Genomic DNA, 20,890 nt, shown 5'->3' on the forward strand with positions numbered 1-20,890 from the left:
GGAGGTGACCAAGGGAGACATTTGAAATGTGCATATCATAATGTGACCTGATGACAGGGAATGTGAGCAAATTGAGCTTTTTATGTAATGGAGACACAAACAGCTTAATCAATCTCTTAATTGTGGGAAGAAGTGATTGCATTTTTCTGGGGTGATTTAATACATTTTGTAACCTGTTTTAGGAGGGTTATATGAAGAGACCAAAAAAAAAAACATATTTAACTATAAATAAGGGGCTCTTCTGGCACAAATAAATATGTCTCTCACAGATAGTGGCACTCCAGTCACATTCTTATCATAGTATAGAGACACAATCATCTTTCATTATTCTGCACCTGCTGGCTTAGAAGCAGCCCAAACATCGCTTTTGTAATATTTGTTAAGGCATATGTGAATTGATAGTCTGATCAATTTGTATACTTGCTTTTTACCTATAATGAGACAACCTGTGCTGAACAAATAGGGAGAAAAAAAGATGTGTATGTTTTTTTTTAATTTGCGAATTCTGAAGTGTCTTTTTGTTCAGCCACGTTTTTTCACTTTTTTGTTTACTAGGATTTATGGTCAGGAATTTTCTGTCAAAATTATTTTTCAGTTGAAAATACAGTTTCCACAGGAAAATTTCCATTTTGCTGATTTTTTTTTTACAGGAAGATTGAAACAACATATTTTGTATCAAGTCAGTTAGACCCAAATTGAAACATTTTGGTTTGCCTAAACTAAACAAAAATATTTTGTTTTGAGTCAATTTGACATTAAACTACATTTGCCTAAAGAGCCTTATGAGGGTTGTAGTTTGGGTACATCATCCCTTATTCTCTCTTATAGTTTTGCCAAGGAGCTCAGATGGTGTCTCACATCATGCACTTTAGTCTCTCCTCTGACTGAGTCATGTGGTGCATCCTAGGAGATGTATTTTAGCTAGAGAGCCCAGTCCGTAGGGAAGAATGGGGACAAGAGGCACCCAAACTACAACTCCCATGAGGCACTATGGGGGAGATGCAATTTAATGTCAAATTGACTCAAAACAAAACATTTCCGATTCAATTCAACACACTGAAATGAAATGTTTTGATTTGGAAATATTGCGATATTTAATTTTGATCGAAAAAGTATCCGAATGAAATGTTTTGACATTTCTAAATCAAAATTTTTCTGAACTCTTCCTACTGTGAAAAATTTTGATATTTTGACTTTTTGTGTGATTTGGAATAAAAACAAAAGTTGAAATACTGGAATTTCCTGTGAGATGGAAACTATGATTTTCCACTCAACTCTAATGGGGACATTTCATTTGTTATTCTCAAACATATCTTCAAAATGTTTGTGAATTCCAAATGTTTCACAAATCATAGCACAAATGATTGTAGATCTGAAAATTGAAACCACAGGTTTGTTCTTCCTTATTCTTTTCTTTTAAAAAATTGTCACCCAATCACAGAGCGGAAATGACACAACATGAATAATAACAAAAATACTAAGTAGTCAAAAGCAACAGAGAGTCCTGTGGCACCTTTAAGACTAACAGATGTATTGGAGCATAAGCTTTCATGGGTGAATACCCACTTCGTCAGACGCAGAGATCTTGGAGTCATTGTGAATAGTTCTCTGAAAGGGATAGATAATAAGATAGAAAATATCATATTGCCTATATATAAATCCATGGTATGCCCACTTCTTGAATACTGCGTGCAGATGTGGTTGCCTCATCTCAAAAAAGATATATTGGAATTGGAAAAGTTTCAGAAAAGGGCAACAAAAATGATTATGAGTATGGAATGGCTTCCGTATGAGGAGAGATTAATAAAACTGGGACTTTTCAGCTTGGAAAAGAGATGACTAATGGGGAGGATATGATAGAGGTCTATACAATCATTATTGGTGTGGAGAGAGTAAACAAGAAAGTGTTATTTACGCCTTCTCATAACACAAGAACTAGGGGTCACCAAATGAAATTAATAGGCAGCAGGTTTAAAACAAACAAAAGGAAGTCGTTTTTCACACAACACACAGTCAGTCTGTGGAACTCCTTGCCAGAGGATGTTGTGAAAGCCAAGACCATACCAGGGTTCAAAAAAGAGCTAGAGAAATTAATGGAGGCTAGGTCCATCAATTAGCCAGGATGGGCAGGGATGGTGTCCCCTAGCCTCTGTTTGCTAGAAGCTGGGAATGGGCAACAGGTGTTGGATCACTTGATGATTACCTGTTCTGTTCATTCCCTCTGGGGCATCTGGCATTGGCCACTGTCAGAAGACAGAATACTGGGCTAGATGGACCTTTGGTCTGACCCAGTACGGCCATTTATATGTTCTTAACCAAGTACTTTCTACTCTGTGTTCCAGACATCAAATAAACCTGACTGCTTTTACAACACTGGCTGAGAATCTGTGCAGATGCTGAAGGTGTAGGGTGACCATACGTCCCATTTTGGCTGGGACCGTCCCTTTTTTAAACCCTGTCCTGGCTGTCCCAACTTTTTTTGGCAAAACTGGACATTTGTCCCATTTGCTCTTGCCAACTGATAATTACATCACAAGTCATAATCAGTTGGCAAGAGCAAACGGGACAAATGCACAGTTTTGCCAAAAAAGTGGGGTGCGAACTCTAGTGGGGCACAGAGGAACCTGCCCGGAGGATGGGGGGGGTGGGGGTTAACAGCAATACCAGCCCTGTGTGGGAGGGAGGGCTCAGGAGAATGGCTTGCGTTGGGCCAGCCACGCGCAGGCAGGCAGCAGGGGATCTTGGGGCATTCCACGGAAACAGTTTGGCCTGTTCTGCATGTAGGGAGCAGAAGGGGGCCTAAGGCTGGCCCCACGTGGGCAGGGGTTCGGGCTGGCCCCATACACGGGGGTGATGGGGAGAGAGGCGCCTTGGGTGAGCCCCAAGCATAGGCAGGGAGGGCTGGGGTGGGCCTTTTGAGGGGGCGGAGGGGAAGGAACAGGGGGCCTCAGACCGGGCCTGTGCAGTGTCTTGTTTTCCCTTTCAGAAAATATGGCCACCCTATGAAGGTGGAGTGCATTGCTCCCTTTGGGGATACAAGTCTATCTCAGGTGTCCAATTCAGGTGGACTCACTGAAGGGATCTCACAGCATGAAGCAGAGGTGCCACAGGCTCCAAAATTTGGTCCAAGGAGGTGGTGAAGCCAACTGGCTTACCTTTACAGTGTGACCCTAAGGGGGCTGGCACACTGAAGGACTCCCTCCCAGGAACTGTTCAAGAGCACCGAACCTGTGGATCTGTGACACAAGGTCACAGAGAAGATCAGTGGCAAAACAAGCAACACAACTCAGGCTCCCCGGGTCCCTGTCCGGCACTCTCTTCATTGGACCATGCTTATGTTCTTGTACACAACTTTTTCATGATAGCGTAAATAACTGCTCCTCAAATCCCAGCCCTCCACATCCCCTCCCCAAAACCCCCGACCCCAAGCAAAAATTACAGCAAAATAGCATAGCCTCTAATGCGTATAGTCAACTGCAAACTCTGTCCAGGCTTGTAGGATATGGTTTACCCAGCCACTTATTAAGGGATTCACATTCCCACATGCAGCTGTTGACTTCTATGCAGTAAGAGAACTCTCCAAAGCAGAATGGCTGATTACCTATGGCAGCTAGATTGTAGGACTACCATATTTGTAGGAATCTCAGGGTCTCAAAAAATTCTGGTAGGAAAATTCAGGATGGACTGAGATCTCTATGAAGTCCACAAGGGATTTCACTATTGTGACCTAATTAACCAAGGTAGCGCTTACATACGCAAATCAAAGGCATAGAGAAGATCCATAGATTGTACACCAACCAGGTTTGCAACCAGCAGTTTTTCTGCATCAAGTGAAAAACAAGTCTCCCGTTGGATGAGCCAGCAGTGCCCTGGTAAATTCTTTTCATCACCCTAATAAACATCACAAGTCATACATCTGAATGTTTTCGAACAGTAACTTCAACCTGGGCCCAGTGAGATTATTACTCATAGTAGAAGTGGGTTGGCCCAGGCGACCCAGAATGCTGTAAGCATCTTGCCTTGCCTTGGTCTTTATAGCCAAGCAATTGTATCGGCCACTTATCATCTAGGCCTCTTCTGTGCCCACCACTTGCTTCTCTACCTTGTCCCTCCCTTGGTGACAGCTGTTCTGGTGCCATGAAGGGAGGAAGGAAGGAAGGAAACCATACCACAGAGAATCTAGGATGGCCTTAGAAAGTAAGTTGTGGCAGAACATGATAGCTCTATCAAGTAGGGGGAAGGATGGTCCAGTGATTAGACTATTAACCTGGCATTTAAGAATCCCGGGTTCAATACCCTGTCCAGCTACAGACTTCCTGGCCAAATCTCTTAGGCCAGGCTTCTCAATGGATATCGTTAGGCATCTAAATACTTTTGAAGCTCTGTGCCTCATTTTCCCACTTGTTAAGTGGGGCAATAGCATTTCCCTATATCATAGGGGTGTTTTGAGGATAAATATATTAAAGATTGTGAGATGCTCAGACACTACAGCAGTGGGTACCATATAAATACCTAAGATAGATGGGAGGTTTTTCTAAGGTGGGAGATACAGTAGCATGCTTGAAGGCAGAGGGAACAGAGCTCTGAGAGGTGTTCTGAGAGGAACTGAGGCACTGCTGTGCCCAGTTCATCCCTTGATGCACATCTGTCTTTCACTATAACTGGGGGAGGGGATGGAAGGGGAGGGAAGAAACCGGAGGAGGGAATGAATAGGCAAATTTTCTTTTTTGCCTGGGTGCCAAGAAAGTAAAGTGAAAGGACATTAAAGAAACAAGTAAGAAACTTGTCTGAGGGGAGAGAGTTTCAAGTGGTGAAAGCAATTTAGTTTGACATCTGCATTCTGCATTTTATGGGGCCTTACTGGAGAGAAATGCACAGAGCTTTTACTGGGTTCCATTTAAGTATGTACTGTGTAGGCAGTTTAGAATACATATGCCAATTATGGGAGAACACCTGGTGTATATGTGAAGAACAATTTAGATTGTGACTAGCTGAGTATCGAGTTAGGAAACTGGATAAGGTGGATACACTGTGTTAATCTATTATTAGAAATGACGACTTCATACAGTCTGTTGCCATTTCAGCAGATAACTTGGAAGGGACTTTTCCAGTCCTTTCCAATGAAGCTGGAGTAAGGATGTTTGTACTGTCAATTTACCAAATGCCAGTGTGGGTGACATACAGACTCAGATGTGGCCATTCCTACGCTGCAGCAGTAAACACACACCATTGGTCGATGTGACAGGGCAGGCTCCTCTCCCACCCCGGGGTCCTTCACAAACAGTTTTTGACACCTCTTGCCTATCAATATCTCTGTGAGTCTTATTAATGTCACAATCCCCAGGCAGCACTTCTAACTACACTGTCCTTTAACCCTCAGTCTTTTCTCCAAAAAAAGGAGGGAGCAATCTCACCAGTCAGAAACCTCCCTTCCTATGGACTCTACCAACCCCTCCTCTTTCCTTTGCACTTCCTTCTTGTGCTTTTAACTAGCTCCCCAGGTGGTGGGATAATTAGCTCCTTAGCTCATCACTGCCCCCTCCCCCCATCTGCTTAGGCAATTAAGTACTGTCCTCCTCCACCAGGCCTTTCCTGGTGGAGCTAATTAATGTTTAAGTGATAAGCATGCTGGGTCAGCTACTGGCTCTCAGCATTTCTCTCACACGTGGTTCTTCAGACAGGTGGCAAATGTGAGAAAAGCCTAGCTATTGACTGGCAGCGTGCACTCAACTGAAAGAGTTCCTGAGGTTCTTCCTCCCTTCCAGCAGGCTCTGCTGTCTCTCCAGCAGCAACCTGCAGCTCTGTATCAAGGTCTGCTCCAGGCAGTGTGGGACTTCTGCTTTACCCAGGCCGACCCTACCAGTGCAGGTCTGGTCCCTTGCACTAGCCTCCCCCGAGCGAGCTGTGCTGTGCTGCACCCTTTTTATGCTCCACCTCCATTGCTAGCATGCCCAGCAGACGTGGCTGGGCAGAGCCTCTTGGGCTCAGAGCTGCTCCTTAACTCTCTGTTCCCTAGTGTGGGGGTTGTATACCCCATCACAGGGGGTTACGTCTGGATCTAAAAACATAAACCTCTACTTGTTTGAACTAAAGGACCAAGTCTATTAGCTTGGAGGCACTAGCAGACTTATAAACCTCTCTGTGGTCCATCCAACTGTGTGGGTTACGCTGTATGAGCTAGCTAAGAATGCTGAATTCTCAGTGGCCAAAAACAACAGAAAACTCCTCCTTTTTAAGTGCATATATGCTGGCCAGCTTGGAGACAGGGGAGCCCACTCCTGCCATTAGAAGGGGAGGTGGAGGGAGGTTCAAAGCAGCGATAGGGTGGTGATTCCCCTGGGAACCAGATGGGGAAGCTGTGGAGCCTATTGTAAATCATGAGAGGTGATTATCCAGATCAACTCTCACTTCCCGTCCCTCTGGCAGGGTATAGGAATCCTGGTGCTGCTGAGGTGGGAAGATCTGATAAGGGCTGCTTAATCTGACAGCTATCCCTGGGGTCAGCAGCAAGGACTGGGTGTGACGGGATCCCTGGAGTGCAATCTGAACTATGTGACCGCTAAGCCCTCTGTCCCACCAGCCTGGGTTCCCTCTCACACTGTGATGCTGTGACAAGCTGCAAACCTCTGGCAGGTACTGCACTTACACAGACATCCACTGGCAGGGACACACTCAACTGATCTCCCAGCCACTCATGAACTAACAGAGACGCTCCAGCCAATTCCCCCCACCTCCTCAGCCTTGCACCCCTGGACTATACCATTTTGCCCTGGTCAGAAGCCTGATCAGTATAAGTTTATTACCTGGTCTGCCCCTCCCTCAATGTGGAGAGACATGCACCAGCCTTGTCAACTGAGCTGAGATTTCCCAAGCACTTCAAGCTAAATACACTATTTTAAGTAAAGTATAAAACAGATTTATTAACTACAGAAAGAGGGATTTTAAGTGATGATAAGTGGTAGGCATAAAAGGTCAGAGATAGTTACCAAAGAAAATAAAAGATAAATGCACAATCTAAATCTTAAACCTTATTACACTAGGCAGTATTTAGATCAGCAATTTTATCACCCCACTGGATGTTACAGTTCATAATACTCAGGTTTCCCTCTTAAACCTGGACCCGTCTTCTCAGATGAAGTTTTCATCTCCTCAGCATTCTTGTCACTTCCAGCGTAGGTGGGGAAAGAGAAAGGCAAAAACATGATACCACAGTGTCCTATTTTATATCCTTAGTCCATGTGCCTAGAAGACACTAGCCCAGATACACCCTGGTGGGCTTTGCTGAGTCACTGAGCTGGGCAATCCCCCTGGTGTGGTCTTGTGCAACAGAGTCATGGAGTTGAGCAGTCTCCATTGTGAGGTGCTTGGGCATGGTCTTTGAATTGTAAATCCCTATATTGCAACTCCCCTGCTGATTAAGGGTCATTGAACACCCTCCTGGGCGGGGATCCTTTGTACTGTCACTCGCAAATTTACAGCATATTTCAGTAACAACTATACAGCAAAATCTCATCACTTCATACGCACCAATGAGACACAGATTTGGGCAGAACAACAAGTTTCATCAGATCATGACCTTTCATATGATATAGTACACGGCATGCTTTGTGTGAAATATCACAACCATATATAAATGATGAATATGGGGGATCCAGAGTGCTGCTTTGAGGCATAGAGTGTCACGCTGGGGTTTCTTTAGGATAAATATAATGGAGATATTGTATCTCCTAGAACTAGAAGGGACCTTGAAAGGTCATCAAGTCCAGCCCGCTGCTTTCTCTAGCAGAACCAAGTACTGATTTTGCCCAAGATGCCTAAGTGGCCCCCTCAAGGATTGAGCTCACAACCCTGGGTTTAGGAGGCCAATGCTCAAACCACTGAGCTATCCCTCCCCCCAATAAAAAGAGCTCTGGCTGAGCCCTCCATTTTCTCCAGAGCTTCTGTCTCACTAGAATGCTGTCTCTCCCCAGCCTTTAACTCCGCTCCCTCTCACTTTAGGAAAATGTCCCTGGCTTCTGATACATTCAGAAGTTCTCTGGTGACCTTTTCCAGTCTCCACTGGATACTTCCCTGGAATAGGGTGGCTTTGGTTGCTATGGCAATTGAAGCTGATTTCCTTCCAGAAAACGTAAGGTGCAAGTTTGTGGCCTTGAATCACTATCGCACATAGGACTGTATGCACATGAGCCTCCCCTGGCTTAGCAGGGAGATATCAGCACAGCTCATAAGCAAACCCAAGCGGTAAGTTGGGAGGGAGGGAGAAAACATATCAATAATGGAGGACTGGAACTACACCAGTATCATATCTGAACAGCGAGCCATTGGCAAATCTACACAGAGCCATCACAAACTGAGAAATAAGAGGTACCATTTAGGGCATGTATTTTATTCTATTAAGGTTGCCTGGCATTTCCCATTATAAGATCTTCTTTTCAGTTGTTTAACCCTTTGAAATGAAATTTCCCATGCTGTGTGTCTGCCTCGGGCTAAATTATTTTTGGAAAATTTCAGCCACAATGGTTTAGACATGTCCAAGAATGAGGCTAGGAAAAATACATTATTTTGCCCATGCTAAAAAATTCTGGTAACCTTTTCTCTGAAATTCTTTAACACTCCACCTCCCCTGGAGCAGAGACTAGAAATTTGGCAGGGAAGTGGCCCTTGTGTCAGGGATCTGACTTTTGCCATTCCAATACAAATCTAATCAAATTTGTTCAAACTTTTGAAAAATTGGTGTCTGTACATGTTTACAGACTTGCTAAAGCGTCACAGCTACATTCCCCAAAGATTTCATCTGCACTGGGCATCCCCTAGCCTGGGGCTGAGCAGGACTTGCCCTGAAATTGCACCTTTGGGCTGCTGTGGGCTGGAGTGGGGCCAGGCACTGGAATTGAGAACAGGGAAGCTGTTGCTCTTGTTCTCACAATGACCCTCCTTCTGGGCACAGACAGGGTGGAAGAAGAATCTGCCTGATTTGACTGCTGAGGGGACAAGAACTGGACTGGGAAGGGGAGAAGAATGGGATGGGGGGGGAATAGATTGGGACAAGCAGCCTGGGTGGAGGAGGGGAGGCTGGTGGGGAAGGACAGTGAGAGGGAAAATGGGACTTGGAGATGGGATAGTGGGGAGATAGGGACCCAAGGAGCAGAGACTGGAACTGAGAGTCAGGGAGAGACTGTGACTCGTTGGACAAGGAGACTGGATCTGAGAACGAGGGGAAACTGGGTTCGGCTGGGCAAGCAGACTGGGACTGGGAGCCAAGGGGCGGAAACTGGCAATAGGAACCAGGGAGAAAAATGGGAGAGGGACTGGAAGCTAGTGGGGTGGGGAGATTGAGATAAACTGAGGAGCCAGGGAAACTGGTACTAGCTGTGCAAGGAGACTGGGTCTAGGGGGAAAGGAGATGGGGGGAGAACGAGACAGATTTGATGAGGAACTGGGATGTGTAGGGAAGAGAACAGGGACTAGCAGGGAAAAGAGATAAGGGAGCTGGCAGGAGGAGAAGAGACACTGAGATTGGACAAGGAGCCCAAGGAGAAAAACTGGGATTGGCAGCAAGTGTGGATGGACAATGTGAGCTGGGTGGGGGAGAGAGGAGGTCATCACTGGAGGTTGGGGGAGGAAAGAGACAGATCCGACAAGGAGGGGAGAACAGGGATTGGCTGGGCAAGGAGACTGGGGACAAGGAGCAGGAGAAGTGGAGGAGAACTGGAAATGACTAGGCAAGGTGACTGGGACTGGCAGAGCTGTCCTTAGGGGGGTGCGGAGCCCGGGACAACCCTCCCCCAATTCTGGTCCAGGCCCCGTCCCCACTCCACCCCTTCCCCCAAGTCCCAGCCCCACCTCTTACCGCCCCTGCTCCGCTCCCCCTTCCTGCCCCCCACTCCACCTCTTCCCCCAAGCTCTCACCCCACCTCTTTCTGGCTTCCGCCCCATTCCCCAAGAGATCCCGGGAGCTAGCGGAGTGGTTGGGCTGGGGCCAGGTCGGTCGCTGCTGCCAATGCCAGGCCCCCCGCTAACCTCCCAGGCTGCCCTGGACCCCTCTTCCCAAAGCACACCCCCCCCCCAAAATGCGGGTCTTGGGGCGGTTGCACTGGTCCATCCTGTGAATGGAACGTCTCTGGGGACTGGGACAAGAAGCTTCAGGGGTGAACACTGGGACTGGCTACATGAGGAGAATTATACTGGGACAAGGAGCTGGGCTGGGGAACACACAGGGACAGGTTGAAGTGGTTGGGGCACAAGGGGTCCAAGCTGGGGGGGATGGGCAGAAGTGTCTGTGCCCACACAAAAAATAGTATGTGATTATGTTATTAAGGACCGTATCATAATGATATACAGAAAGGGGGCAAATACAGGTTGCCCAGGCAAACTTAAGATATGTATGTGCCTTACAGTATAATGGATGGTCCTTGGTTAAGATGTGGGCCACAGGAGATCTAGGTTCTGCTCCCAGCTCTTCCACAGCCTTCCTGCATGACCCTGCACAAGGCCTTTAGGACCTGATTTTCAGAGATGCTCTTCACCCCATAGCTCCCACAGACTTGAGCTGGAAGTGCTCAGCATTTTTGGAAAAATCAGGCCCGAGATCTTTTTGTGTCTCTGCTCCCCATCTATAAAGTAGAGATACTACTACTTCTCTCCCTCCCAAGCATTTTGTGGATATACCCTTTAATACAGGGAGGTGCTCAGAGACTGGCCATGTGCATCCCAGAAAAACCTAAAAATAGAGAGAATAAAAATTAACTTAAAACTTAGCAAAAAAAACCCACACTTTTTATGGGCACTGGTAACAATAAAAACCAATCATGCCGGCATCCTCCATTAGAATACGCACTCGTGACCTAGCAGCCTCGATTGCTTGGCCCACAGAACCATAAGGCTCTGGGTAGAACTGCAGATCAATGAAATCATTCACTGACTTGTCTCTGGGTATGACAACTGACAAATCAGTTTAAACTCACAAGTGCTTATTTTGGAACAACACTCAGCGGAGAAACTCTAATGCATTTGTGCAATCCCCAATCATGTGGATTGGCCATTCTGCTCACCTGTATCTCCCTTTTTAGATTCTTGTTGACCACTTAATGGCTCAACTCAGGGTTTGAGTAGCTGTTTGTATCCAGAGATCTGAAAACGGGATGGAAAATCCTGCAAATAAAACTTCTGGGATGGGTCAAGCTGGTGGAGTTTGCAGGTTCACAAAACCCTTGAGCTATTTTTTAGGTTTGAAGAGTTTGCAAAAACTAGTTTTCATTTGTGAACTGCTCTCAACTTTTTCAAGGGTGATTCCTTAAAAAAGTGTATTTTCCTAGCTGAAAGGAAGTCTCCGATACATGTGTTGCATTGGGGTGGGACTCATTCACCTCTTGCCCTCCACCAGCAAAATTAGGCTGCCGCAAATGGATACCCTATATTTGGTGTCATTCATTAAAACTGTTCTCTTCTCCCACTCTGTTCCTTTTTTCACTGTCTCACTAAGAGCAAGAACTCAACAACTTTTAACCTGAGCTTTCAGATCCAAATGAGTTTTACTGATCCATAATAATAGAGATTTCTCAAGTCAATACTACCTGTAACAATGGTTCACTGGCATCAAACTCTTTTGTAGCACTGGGCTTCTGGAGAGGCAGAAGGTGCAGTAGGAAGTAACCCAGGCAGCAGGGTTGGTGATACCCTTGCCCAAGCTGCACACCTAACCTGCCAGGCCCAAGGCTCTGGGTTGGAACCTAATGGAGTGGGAGGGCTGGATTCCCTTACCGCCAACCCACAGAGTTGAGTCACTAGATGCTTTTGCCAATTGTGGACTTGCACCACTAGGTGCCACTGCCTACCCATAGACTCTGAGCCACTAGGCACTACTGCCAAACCATGGACATGAGCCACAAGGGGATAGAGGGAGCAAATACTCTAGGGACTTGCATCACATCCCCACAGAAAACCCTGCCAGAGGCATCCATTGCATATGTGTGTGCGTGCTCACACACACACACACAAATACATTAAATAGATAGATAGATAGATAGATAGATAGATAGATAGATAGATAGATAGATAGATAGATAGATAGATAGTGTAATATAATCACCAAGACAAAAAGCTTACACTAAAAGGGAGTTAAAATTGAGAGTACCCATCAGTAGTTTATGGGTAAAAGATTTTAAAAGGATGTTGTAATTATCCCCAAACTGAGTACTATTATAAACCCAGGAAATTCATAGTTAAAATGACAAATAAAAGAAATCAGAAGGGTCTGTTAAGCTATGAAAATACCGAAACAATCCTGAATGTCATAGAATAGCTATTGAGGCATTAAGTCTGTGGTCCCAGATTCAGTTAAGCAGGAAAACAATATGAATATGCTCCATTCCTGCCCTATTCCCATGCTGTTCACAGGCACCAAAACCCAGTCCCTGTTGGGGATTCGTAGATTCTAAGCCCAGAAGGGATCACTGTGGTCATCTAGTCTGATCTCCTATATAGCACAGGCTGTAGAACGTCCCCAAATAATTCCTAGAGCATGTCTTTTAGAAAAACATCTAGTCTTGATTTGAAAATTGTCAGTGATGGAGAATCCACTATGTCCTGGGTAAATTGTTCCAATGGTTAATTATCCTTACCTAAAAATATGCGCCTTATTTCCAGTCTGAATTTGTCTAACTTCAACTCCCAGCCATTGGATTGTGTTATACCTTTCTCTGCTAGATAGAAGAATTCATTGGGATGGTGACAGACCTGGTGCCAGCTCATGCCAAGGCCCCTAGGCCTCACCGAACGCTGATGAATGCATAGCTGGAAACCAGTCTGGCTCACCTGTGTGTTCGTGTTGTTAAAACAGCTGTTAAGTTTATAAGAAGGTGTTTAGTGTTTGGATTTTATGAAGTGCTTGAGAGTTGCTACATGCATTAATCTCACTTACAATATCAGTATCCCATGTTAAGTGTTTGCTTTGCAACTATAAAAGTGTTTGCGATGCAAATGGAAACTCACCACCACCAATCAGGAGAGAAGCATTACCAAGTGTGAAATACTACTTTACTACAAGAGACGTCATTTCCTGCCCAACAAAAGAAGGCCTATAGACACTAGATGAAATATTGTGGAATGTCAGTGGACAAAAAACTTTGTTGATTGCTCCCCCCCAAAAAAGAGGGGATGTGCACAGACCCTCATCCCATCACAGTTTGAACTCTGGGTGAAGGGAATAAAAATCCCTGACCAGAAGGCACTGTAGCACTGTGCTGCTTTGAATTTGGAGAAGGCAATATTTCTAATCTTAAGCAAGGGATCCCGAAGCTGCTTAACTTGGATTAGCCATAAAAGGACAGATAGAGCTTGCACATTACAGCAGTTCCTAGTACCTTTTGAAACCTAAGACTGTAACTCATTTGTGAGAGCATATTTACCTGCTTTAACCTTGTAAATAACGCTCTAATTTATTTTTCCTAGTTAATAAATCTTTAGTTGTTTATTACAGAATTGGCTACAAGTGTTGTCTTTGGTGAGAGATCTAAAGTACAATTCTATCACAAAGGCAGGCTTGGCTGGATGGCCAGATAGGCCGGAGTGCCTAAGGGGACTGTCGGTGACGCCATGGCAAGGTCACTGTAGTGTTTGAGGAGTTCACTCTAGATACTTGGTTGGTGGAATCTAATTATAGAACACACAACCAGTTTGGGGTTTGTATCACTCTGCCCTGAGGCTGGCACCCACATTCATGAGCCACTCCAGACAGCCTGACACCCATCACCAAATATTTGTTCCCCATGCAGGTACTTACAGATTGTAATCAAGTTATCACTTAACCTGAATGTAGGCGCTCGATCCCCTAGTGGGACCTATCATGTTGTTGTCACCTGTCGGTGGCAGATGTAGTGTGCATTGGATAGTGGCTCATGTGATACTGGGGCAGTTCCATTCCTCTGTTGTTAAAATGTTGGGGGAGGCAGGCCCCTCTCTTTTTGGAATATATAAGTGTAACTCCTGTAGGTTTCCTTGTGAGCCCTGCTGGGCACGCCCTGCAAAGCTAGAGGAGGAGCATGCAAATGCCTCCTACCTATGCAATAGTGATTCCAGGACATCTTAAGCTTTTTATCTGGAACTCAGGACTGTAGCTGCAATTGCCAGACTGATATGGGCCAAGATGATGATGATGTCTATCAAACTCTCACAATGTGGGCAGTAAAAAAGTAACAGTGGAGTAACATTACCTGGACTGCATGTCCTGTGTGCTGCATCTTCCACTCCAGCTTTTCTTTGTGAGAAGAAAGCTTATACTGGAATGTTTATGTTAAATGTACCTGGGCACCCATAAAGAAACAGGACAGGCAATGTGGCCGAGTTAGCATTGCACCGAGAACTTTAAGCCTTTCATATTGTAAACTTAATGTCGCATGAAAGGGCCTTTTTGTATGGTTTTTAAAACTCTTTGTGTGCGGTGCAAGTAATAGATAGTCATTTGCCCCAGTTTGACAGTCCTGCTCAGAAAGGGCCTAGGATTGAAATAGTAGGGATGTCAAAGGTCCATAGTAGGTCAGGGCAAAAGAAGGGGAAAGTTTGCATAGTGCTTTGCCTTCCTATAGCTAGCTCACCTTCTTTGCATTACACTGTTGTGTCTAAAGGCTCCAAGCAAGGTCAGGGCTCCATTATGCTAGGCACCATAGAAACACATAGTGAGAGACAGTACCTGCCTTCAACAGTTTACAATCTAACTAGACAAGACTGAGATTAGGAAGGGAAACTGAGGCCAAGGCCACACAGCAGTTCAATAACACTGGTCTACAATTTTTGAGAAGTCGTCTGCTTCAGAGATAAAATGTGCTATTTATTATGTATTTTGATGTGCTGAATTCAAATATGACAATTAAAACAACTGATTGGCTACTGTTTCTAAGATATTTAAGTTTTTACATGTTATATCTATGAATATTGTGTAGATAGTAGAGTTTTAATCATAAATTGTAAACCTAGGTCTTTTCATGTGTTTATGGTTGCTTTACATGATAATATTTCACCTGTTCTGTTTATGTAACACTTTAAAAATCAGCAAAAGGGTTATATAAATAAAATTTATTATGAAACAAAAGGCAAAAAACTATTATGTACATACAGTAGTTTAGTTCTATTCAGTGTCTACTCAGCGCTTCTTGGCTTGTCTCTTGTATTCATTAAATGGAGCATCTCTTGTCACTGTCCAGCAATAGTCTGCAAGCATTGATGGGCTCCATTTGCCCTGATAGCATTTCTCCATTGTTGCAATGTCCTGGTGAAATTGCTCGCCGCTCACTGGTCCACAGTTCGGTGGAAAAAAATCTAGATGAGAGTGCAAAAAATGTATCTTTAGTGACATGTTGCAACCAAGGCTTTTGTATGCCTTGAGGAGGTTTTCCACCAACAACCTGTAGTTGTCTGCCTTGTTGTTTCCGAGAAAATTTATTGCCACTAACTGGAAGGCTTTCCATGTCGTCTTTTCCTTGCCACGCAGTGCATGGTCAAATGCAACATCTCGAAGAAGTTCACGAATCTGAGGACCAACAAAGACACCTTCCTTTATCTTAGCTTCACTTAACCTTGGAAATTTTCCACGGAGGTACTTGAAAGCTGCTTGTGTTTTGTCAATGGCCTTGACAAAGTTCTTCATCAGACCCAGCTTGATGTGTAAGGGTGGTAACAAAATCTTCCTGGATTCAACAAGTGGTGGATGCTGAACACTTTTCCTCCCAGGCTCCAATGACTGTCGGAGTGGCCAATCTTTCTTGATGTAGTGGGAATCTCTTGCACGATTATCCCATTCGCAGAGAAAACAGCAGTACTTTGTGTATCCAGTCTGCAGACCAAGCAAGAGAGCAACAACCTTCAAATCGCCACAAAGCTGCCACTGATGCTGGTCATAGTTTATGCACCTCAAAAGTTGTTTCATGTTGTCATAGGTTTCCTTCATATGGACTGCATGACCAACTGGAATTGATGGCAAAACATTGCCATTATGCAGTAAAACAGCTTTAAAACTCGTCTTCGATGAATCAATGAACAGTCTCCACTAATCTGGATCGTGAATGATGTTGAGGGCTGCCATCACACCATCGATGTTGTTGCAGGCTACAAGATCACATTCCATGAAGAAGAATGGGACAAGATCCTTTTGACGGTCACGGAACATGGAAACCCTAACATCACCTGCCAGGAGATTCCACTGCTGTAGTCTGGAGCCCAACAGCTCTGCCTTATTCTTGGGTAGTTCCAAATCCCTGACAAGGTCATTCAGTTCACCTTGTGTTATGAGGTGTGGTTCAGAGGAGGAGGATGGGAGAAAATGTGGGTCCTGTGACATTGATAGTTCAGGACCAGAAGTTTCATCCTCTTCCTCGTCTGACTCAAGTGAGAATGATTCTGGTGCATCAGGAACCGGCAGTCCTTCTCCGTGGGATACTGGGCGTATAGCTGATGGAATGTTTGGATAATGCACAGCCCACTTTTTCTTCTTTGACACATCTTTCCCAACTGGAGGCATCATGCAGAAGTAACAATTGCTGGTATGATCTGTTGGCTCTCTCCAAATCATTGGCACTGCAAAAGGCATAGATCTCTTTTTCCTGTTCAACCACAGTGGGAGAACACTTTAACCTGTCTGGTCATTCAGTGACAGACCTGCGGGTGGCTATATTACAACAGAAAAACTTCAAAAACAGACTCCAACGAGAGACTGCTGAGCTAGAATTGATATGCAAACTAGACACAATCAACTCCGGTTTGAATAAGGACTGGGAATGGCTGAGCCATTACAAACATTGAATCTATCTCCCCTTGTAAGTATTCTCACACTTCTTATCAAACTGTCTGTACTGGGCTAGCTTGATTATCACTTCAAAAGTTTTTTTCCTCTTAATTAATTGGCCTCTCAGAGTTGGTAAGACAACTCCCACCTGTTTATGCTCTCTGTATGTGTGTATATATATCTCCTCAATATATGTTCCATTCTATATGCATCCGAAGAAGTGGGCTGTAGTCCACGAAAGCTTATGCTCTAATAAATTTGTTAGTCTCTAAGGTGCCACAAGTACTCCTGTTCTTCTTTTGACGAAGATTTGTTGCACAAGTGTTGCAGCATATGTGTGGGGCCCACCTCTTGTCCTGATCTCCAATTTTGCAGCCAAAATAAAGGTGATAGGCTTTCTTAACCTTAGTGGTTATACTGCGCTTTTGTGCTGCAAAAGTCACTTCACCACAAACATAGCAGGAGTTATCTGTACTGTTCACACAAGTACGAGGCATCTCTGCTCACTTTGGCTAAACAGAAATGTGTCCCTTTGCAAAATCAAACACTGACAAATAAGAGAGCATGACACTGTATGATTTCTAGAGCTGATATAGGGCAATTTGTTCAGCAGAGTGATGTAAGCCTCGTTATGATTGCATCATCCATGACTTCTAGGAATAACATGATGCAATTCCTATCATGTATGATGCAATACCAGCTTCAGATTGCATCATTCATCGTTTTGCCTAAAAAGCAAGTACTGTCCAAACCCAGTCATAGATTTATTCATAGATCCAGTCAAAGATGTATTTTAGTCATTTCTGGTTTAAATTGAGATCCCTTCCCTTTATAACTCACTTATCCTCCGCCATTCCCAAGGCAAGGGTTGTATATACTGACCCAATAGCATATCTTGAAAATTAAAGCCAATCAACAATTGTAAGCATCATTTTCGTTCTCAGTGACCCAGAATTAGTAAAGTTTGACTACATTTATTTCAGAAGCATTTTGGCTGTAGAGCAGTGTAATCGAACCAGGTTTCCTAACTCCCAGTCCAGTGTCCTATCCACTAGACCACCACAGTGCTTCTCTCTTTCACGCAATACGTACAATATTAGGGCTAGATCAAAAGCTCACTGAAGCTAATGAAAAGACTCCCACTGGCTTCAGTGGTATTTGGATCAGGCCCGTTGTCCCGCTCATCCCATGTTTGAGCACTGAATTCCTGCACCAATATTTATCAAAGAGAATGCAAAACACCTTATTAATTTTATGCCCATTAGTCTGATGTAAGATGCCTGATTAATTCTGGCGTATTTGGATAATTGTATGCCATTAATAAACCTGTAGCCTTTCCATTCTGAGCACAGTGCTACAGGATTACTGGGGAGCTGACTTGGGAAGGCACGGATGCAGTGCCAGTTTTAATATTTACAGCATTAACTGCATTGTGAACTACATCTTTAAAAGCAGGAACATATTTTCAGTCTGGTTTCTCATTTCCCCACCAGTTTATTTCAAGAATAAATAAATAAAAATGCAATGTTCATAGGCTGTGGTGCCATTAATTTCAGAGATGGCATAAAACCTCTGGATCAGCAACTAAGGTGAAGCAATGAAAACAAGCTCAATGATTTCTTCTCAGTTCTTCTAGGCAGGGAACAGTTCATGCCCACAGTTTAGCGGCAAAGAAGCTCAGCAAATTTATTAATGCTCCAGAAACTGGCAATCAATCCCTTCAGGTCAAAGATGAGAGGTACTGGCAGGCATCAGGGCTTAAACAGAAACCCTTCAGTAGGTCACTTGGAATTGGCTTTGGATTATAGGGATTCATCTCCTAAAGCTACAGGTTCTTGTTTCTCTCTCTTGCTCTTCCCAAGACCCAAACTGCCACTTCTTTAAAGGGAAAGACTTTATAAAATGAGAAGTGGATTCTCTCTCCCTCCCTGTCACTCTTGGATATAACTGACCTATCTCATTGCAAAAGGAACATCTAATTAATGACACAAAAGAACCTATAAAAGTATCTGTATTGAAATAAAGTACCCTTAAAAGCTCACATCTTGGGAAGGTAAAGAACAATGCAAAACACTTGACACTGTATTCTGTACCTGGTGGCTGCCATTCATTTGATTCCCAGGTAGTCTAACGTGTTCACACTCAGAAGCCTGTAGAACAGGGAATTGCGGAAGAAACATCTCTTGCTTTGTGCTTTCTGTTCTTTCCGAGTTCTTGCCATTGCATTCCTTGTCAGTATCAGCTCTGTCATTTCCAGACTCTGTTTTATTCATCAGACATCTAAGAGCAGCCCAAAGAAAAACATAAAGCTGATTGCAACTTAAAACAGATAACAGTGTCTTATATTTTATGTGCTATTTTAGAGGGGGGGGGGTGATCACATAAGAAATCTGCTTTCATGCTGGGACCTTCTAGCAGATGCAATTTATTTTCTACACTACCTGCATTCTCTAGTTAACAATTGCTGTAGATTAAAGCCTATTTACAGGCTTGGTATATTTCAGTTGCTAGTTGAAAGGAAGGACAGAATAAATTACAGGATGCTAAAAATTCAATGGAAACCAGTGTATTGTATTTAAGATCATGATTTCTTTTTGAACAGCCTGGGCAAGTTGGATGGCACAGGACTAAACAATAGACACCTCCTTAATAGGCCTGGAAACATGGCACAAGGGAATCAGGCCATACAGGGGGGTGTTGCAGACCCTCTGTGTTGTGCAGTGGAGCTCTGTGCTCTGAAGGTGCATTGAAGGGAAGGGGATTGTGGGCGAACCAGGGAGTGCCAGGTGTGTAGCCAGTGGGTCTGCTAATAGCACCAATCCACTGAATGATAGCCCTTCATATGGCAGTGTGCAGCAGGCCTTGACACTCCTATAGCCCAAGGCTGATACTAAGAACTGAGGACAGCATGAATAGGTTCTCTGTGATATACCTTCTGATTGGCGGGGGGGTTTCTACCCCTATACCCAAACAGATCCCTCCACACAAAGTGCTTTTACTCAAGCTTTGGGCTCCATTATGCAACTCTTACTCACATGGGTCGTCCTACTGGTGTCTTACGTAGGTAGTGTGAAACACTACAAGTGTGTTCACAGCAAGTGTGAAAAATCACGACAGGGGGTTGGGAGTAATAGGAGCCTATATAAGAAAAAGACCCAAAAATCGGGACTGTCCCTATAAAATCAGGACATCTGGTCACCCTACACATAGGTGCTCCGCAACACGAGTAAAGGTTGCACAGCTCTTTTTGTTTGGGACCAATATTTGGCCCCATGTGAATTACACTGGGACCTGATGATTTGGGGTTGAAATAAATATGCATTCCCAACAGAAATGCATTTGATGGTTTTGTCTCACTCCCCGCTGGGCAGAACAGCAGCTTCAATTTGAGTGTGTCATTTTGTTTTGTAATTTAGCAAATTCAGTGGAAATGTACGAAGCTCCTTTTGGGAACAGAGGAATGGACATACTGGGTCAGACCAATGGTCCATCTAGCCCAGTATCCTGTCTTCCGACAGTGGCCAGTGCCAGATTCTTCAGAGGGAATGAACAGAACAGGGAGATTTATTGAGTGATCCGTCCTGTTGTTCAGTCTCAGCTTCTGGCAACTGGAGGATTAGGGTCACAATTTTGCATGGGGTTGCACTCCTGACCATCTTGCATAATAGTCATTGATGGACTTATCCTCTATGAATTTATCTAATTCTTTTTTGATCCCAGTTATACTTTTGGCCTTCACAACATCCTCTGGCAACAAGTTCTGCAGGTTGACTCTGCACTGGGTGAAGAAGTACTTTCTTTTGTTTGTTTATTATATTCACTGGGTGACCCATAGTTCTTGTGCTATGTGAAGGGGTAAATAACACTTCCTTATTCAATTTCTCCACAACATTCACGATTCCATAGTCCTTTATCATATCCCCCCTGAGTGGTCTCTCTTCTAAGCTGAATAGTCCCTGTTTTTAGAATTTGTCCTCAAATAGAAGCTGTTCCTTACCCCCTAATCATTTTCATGACTCTTCTCTGTACCTTTTACAATTCTAATATATGTTTTTAGAGATGGGGCAACCAGAACTGCATGCAGTATTCAAGATATGGGTGTATCATGGATTTCTA

At 44.2% G+C, this 20,890-nt stretch overlaps 1 protein-coding gene across 2 annotated transcripts in view; it reads right to left on the minus strand.

Annotated features, from left to right (window-relative positions):
• Positions 1-20,890, minus strand: part of LOC122172105 (uncharacterized) — a 160,530-nt gene that overhangs the window by 136,623 nt on the left and 3,017 nt on the right. For both annotated transcript variants that reach the window (XM_065581672.1, XM_065581671.1), the window contains exon 2: positions 18,868-19,054. In XM_065581672.1, coding sequence (XP_065437744.1) covers positions 18,868-19,054 — 187 coding nt within the window. The remainder of the gene's footprint in view (positions 1-18,867; positions 19,055-20,890) is intronic.

The sequence above is a fragment of the Chrysemys picta genome, chromosome 1 (genome assembly GCF_011386835.1).
Source record: "Chrysemys picta bellii isolate R12L10 chromosome 1, ASM1138683v2, whole genome shotgun sequence".
Taxonomy (NCBI): domain Eukaryota; kingdom Metazoa; phylum Chordata; order Testudines; family Emydidae; genus Chrysemys; species Chrysemys picta.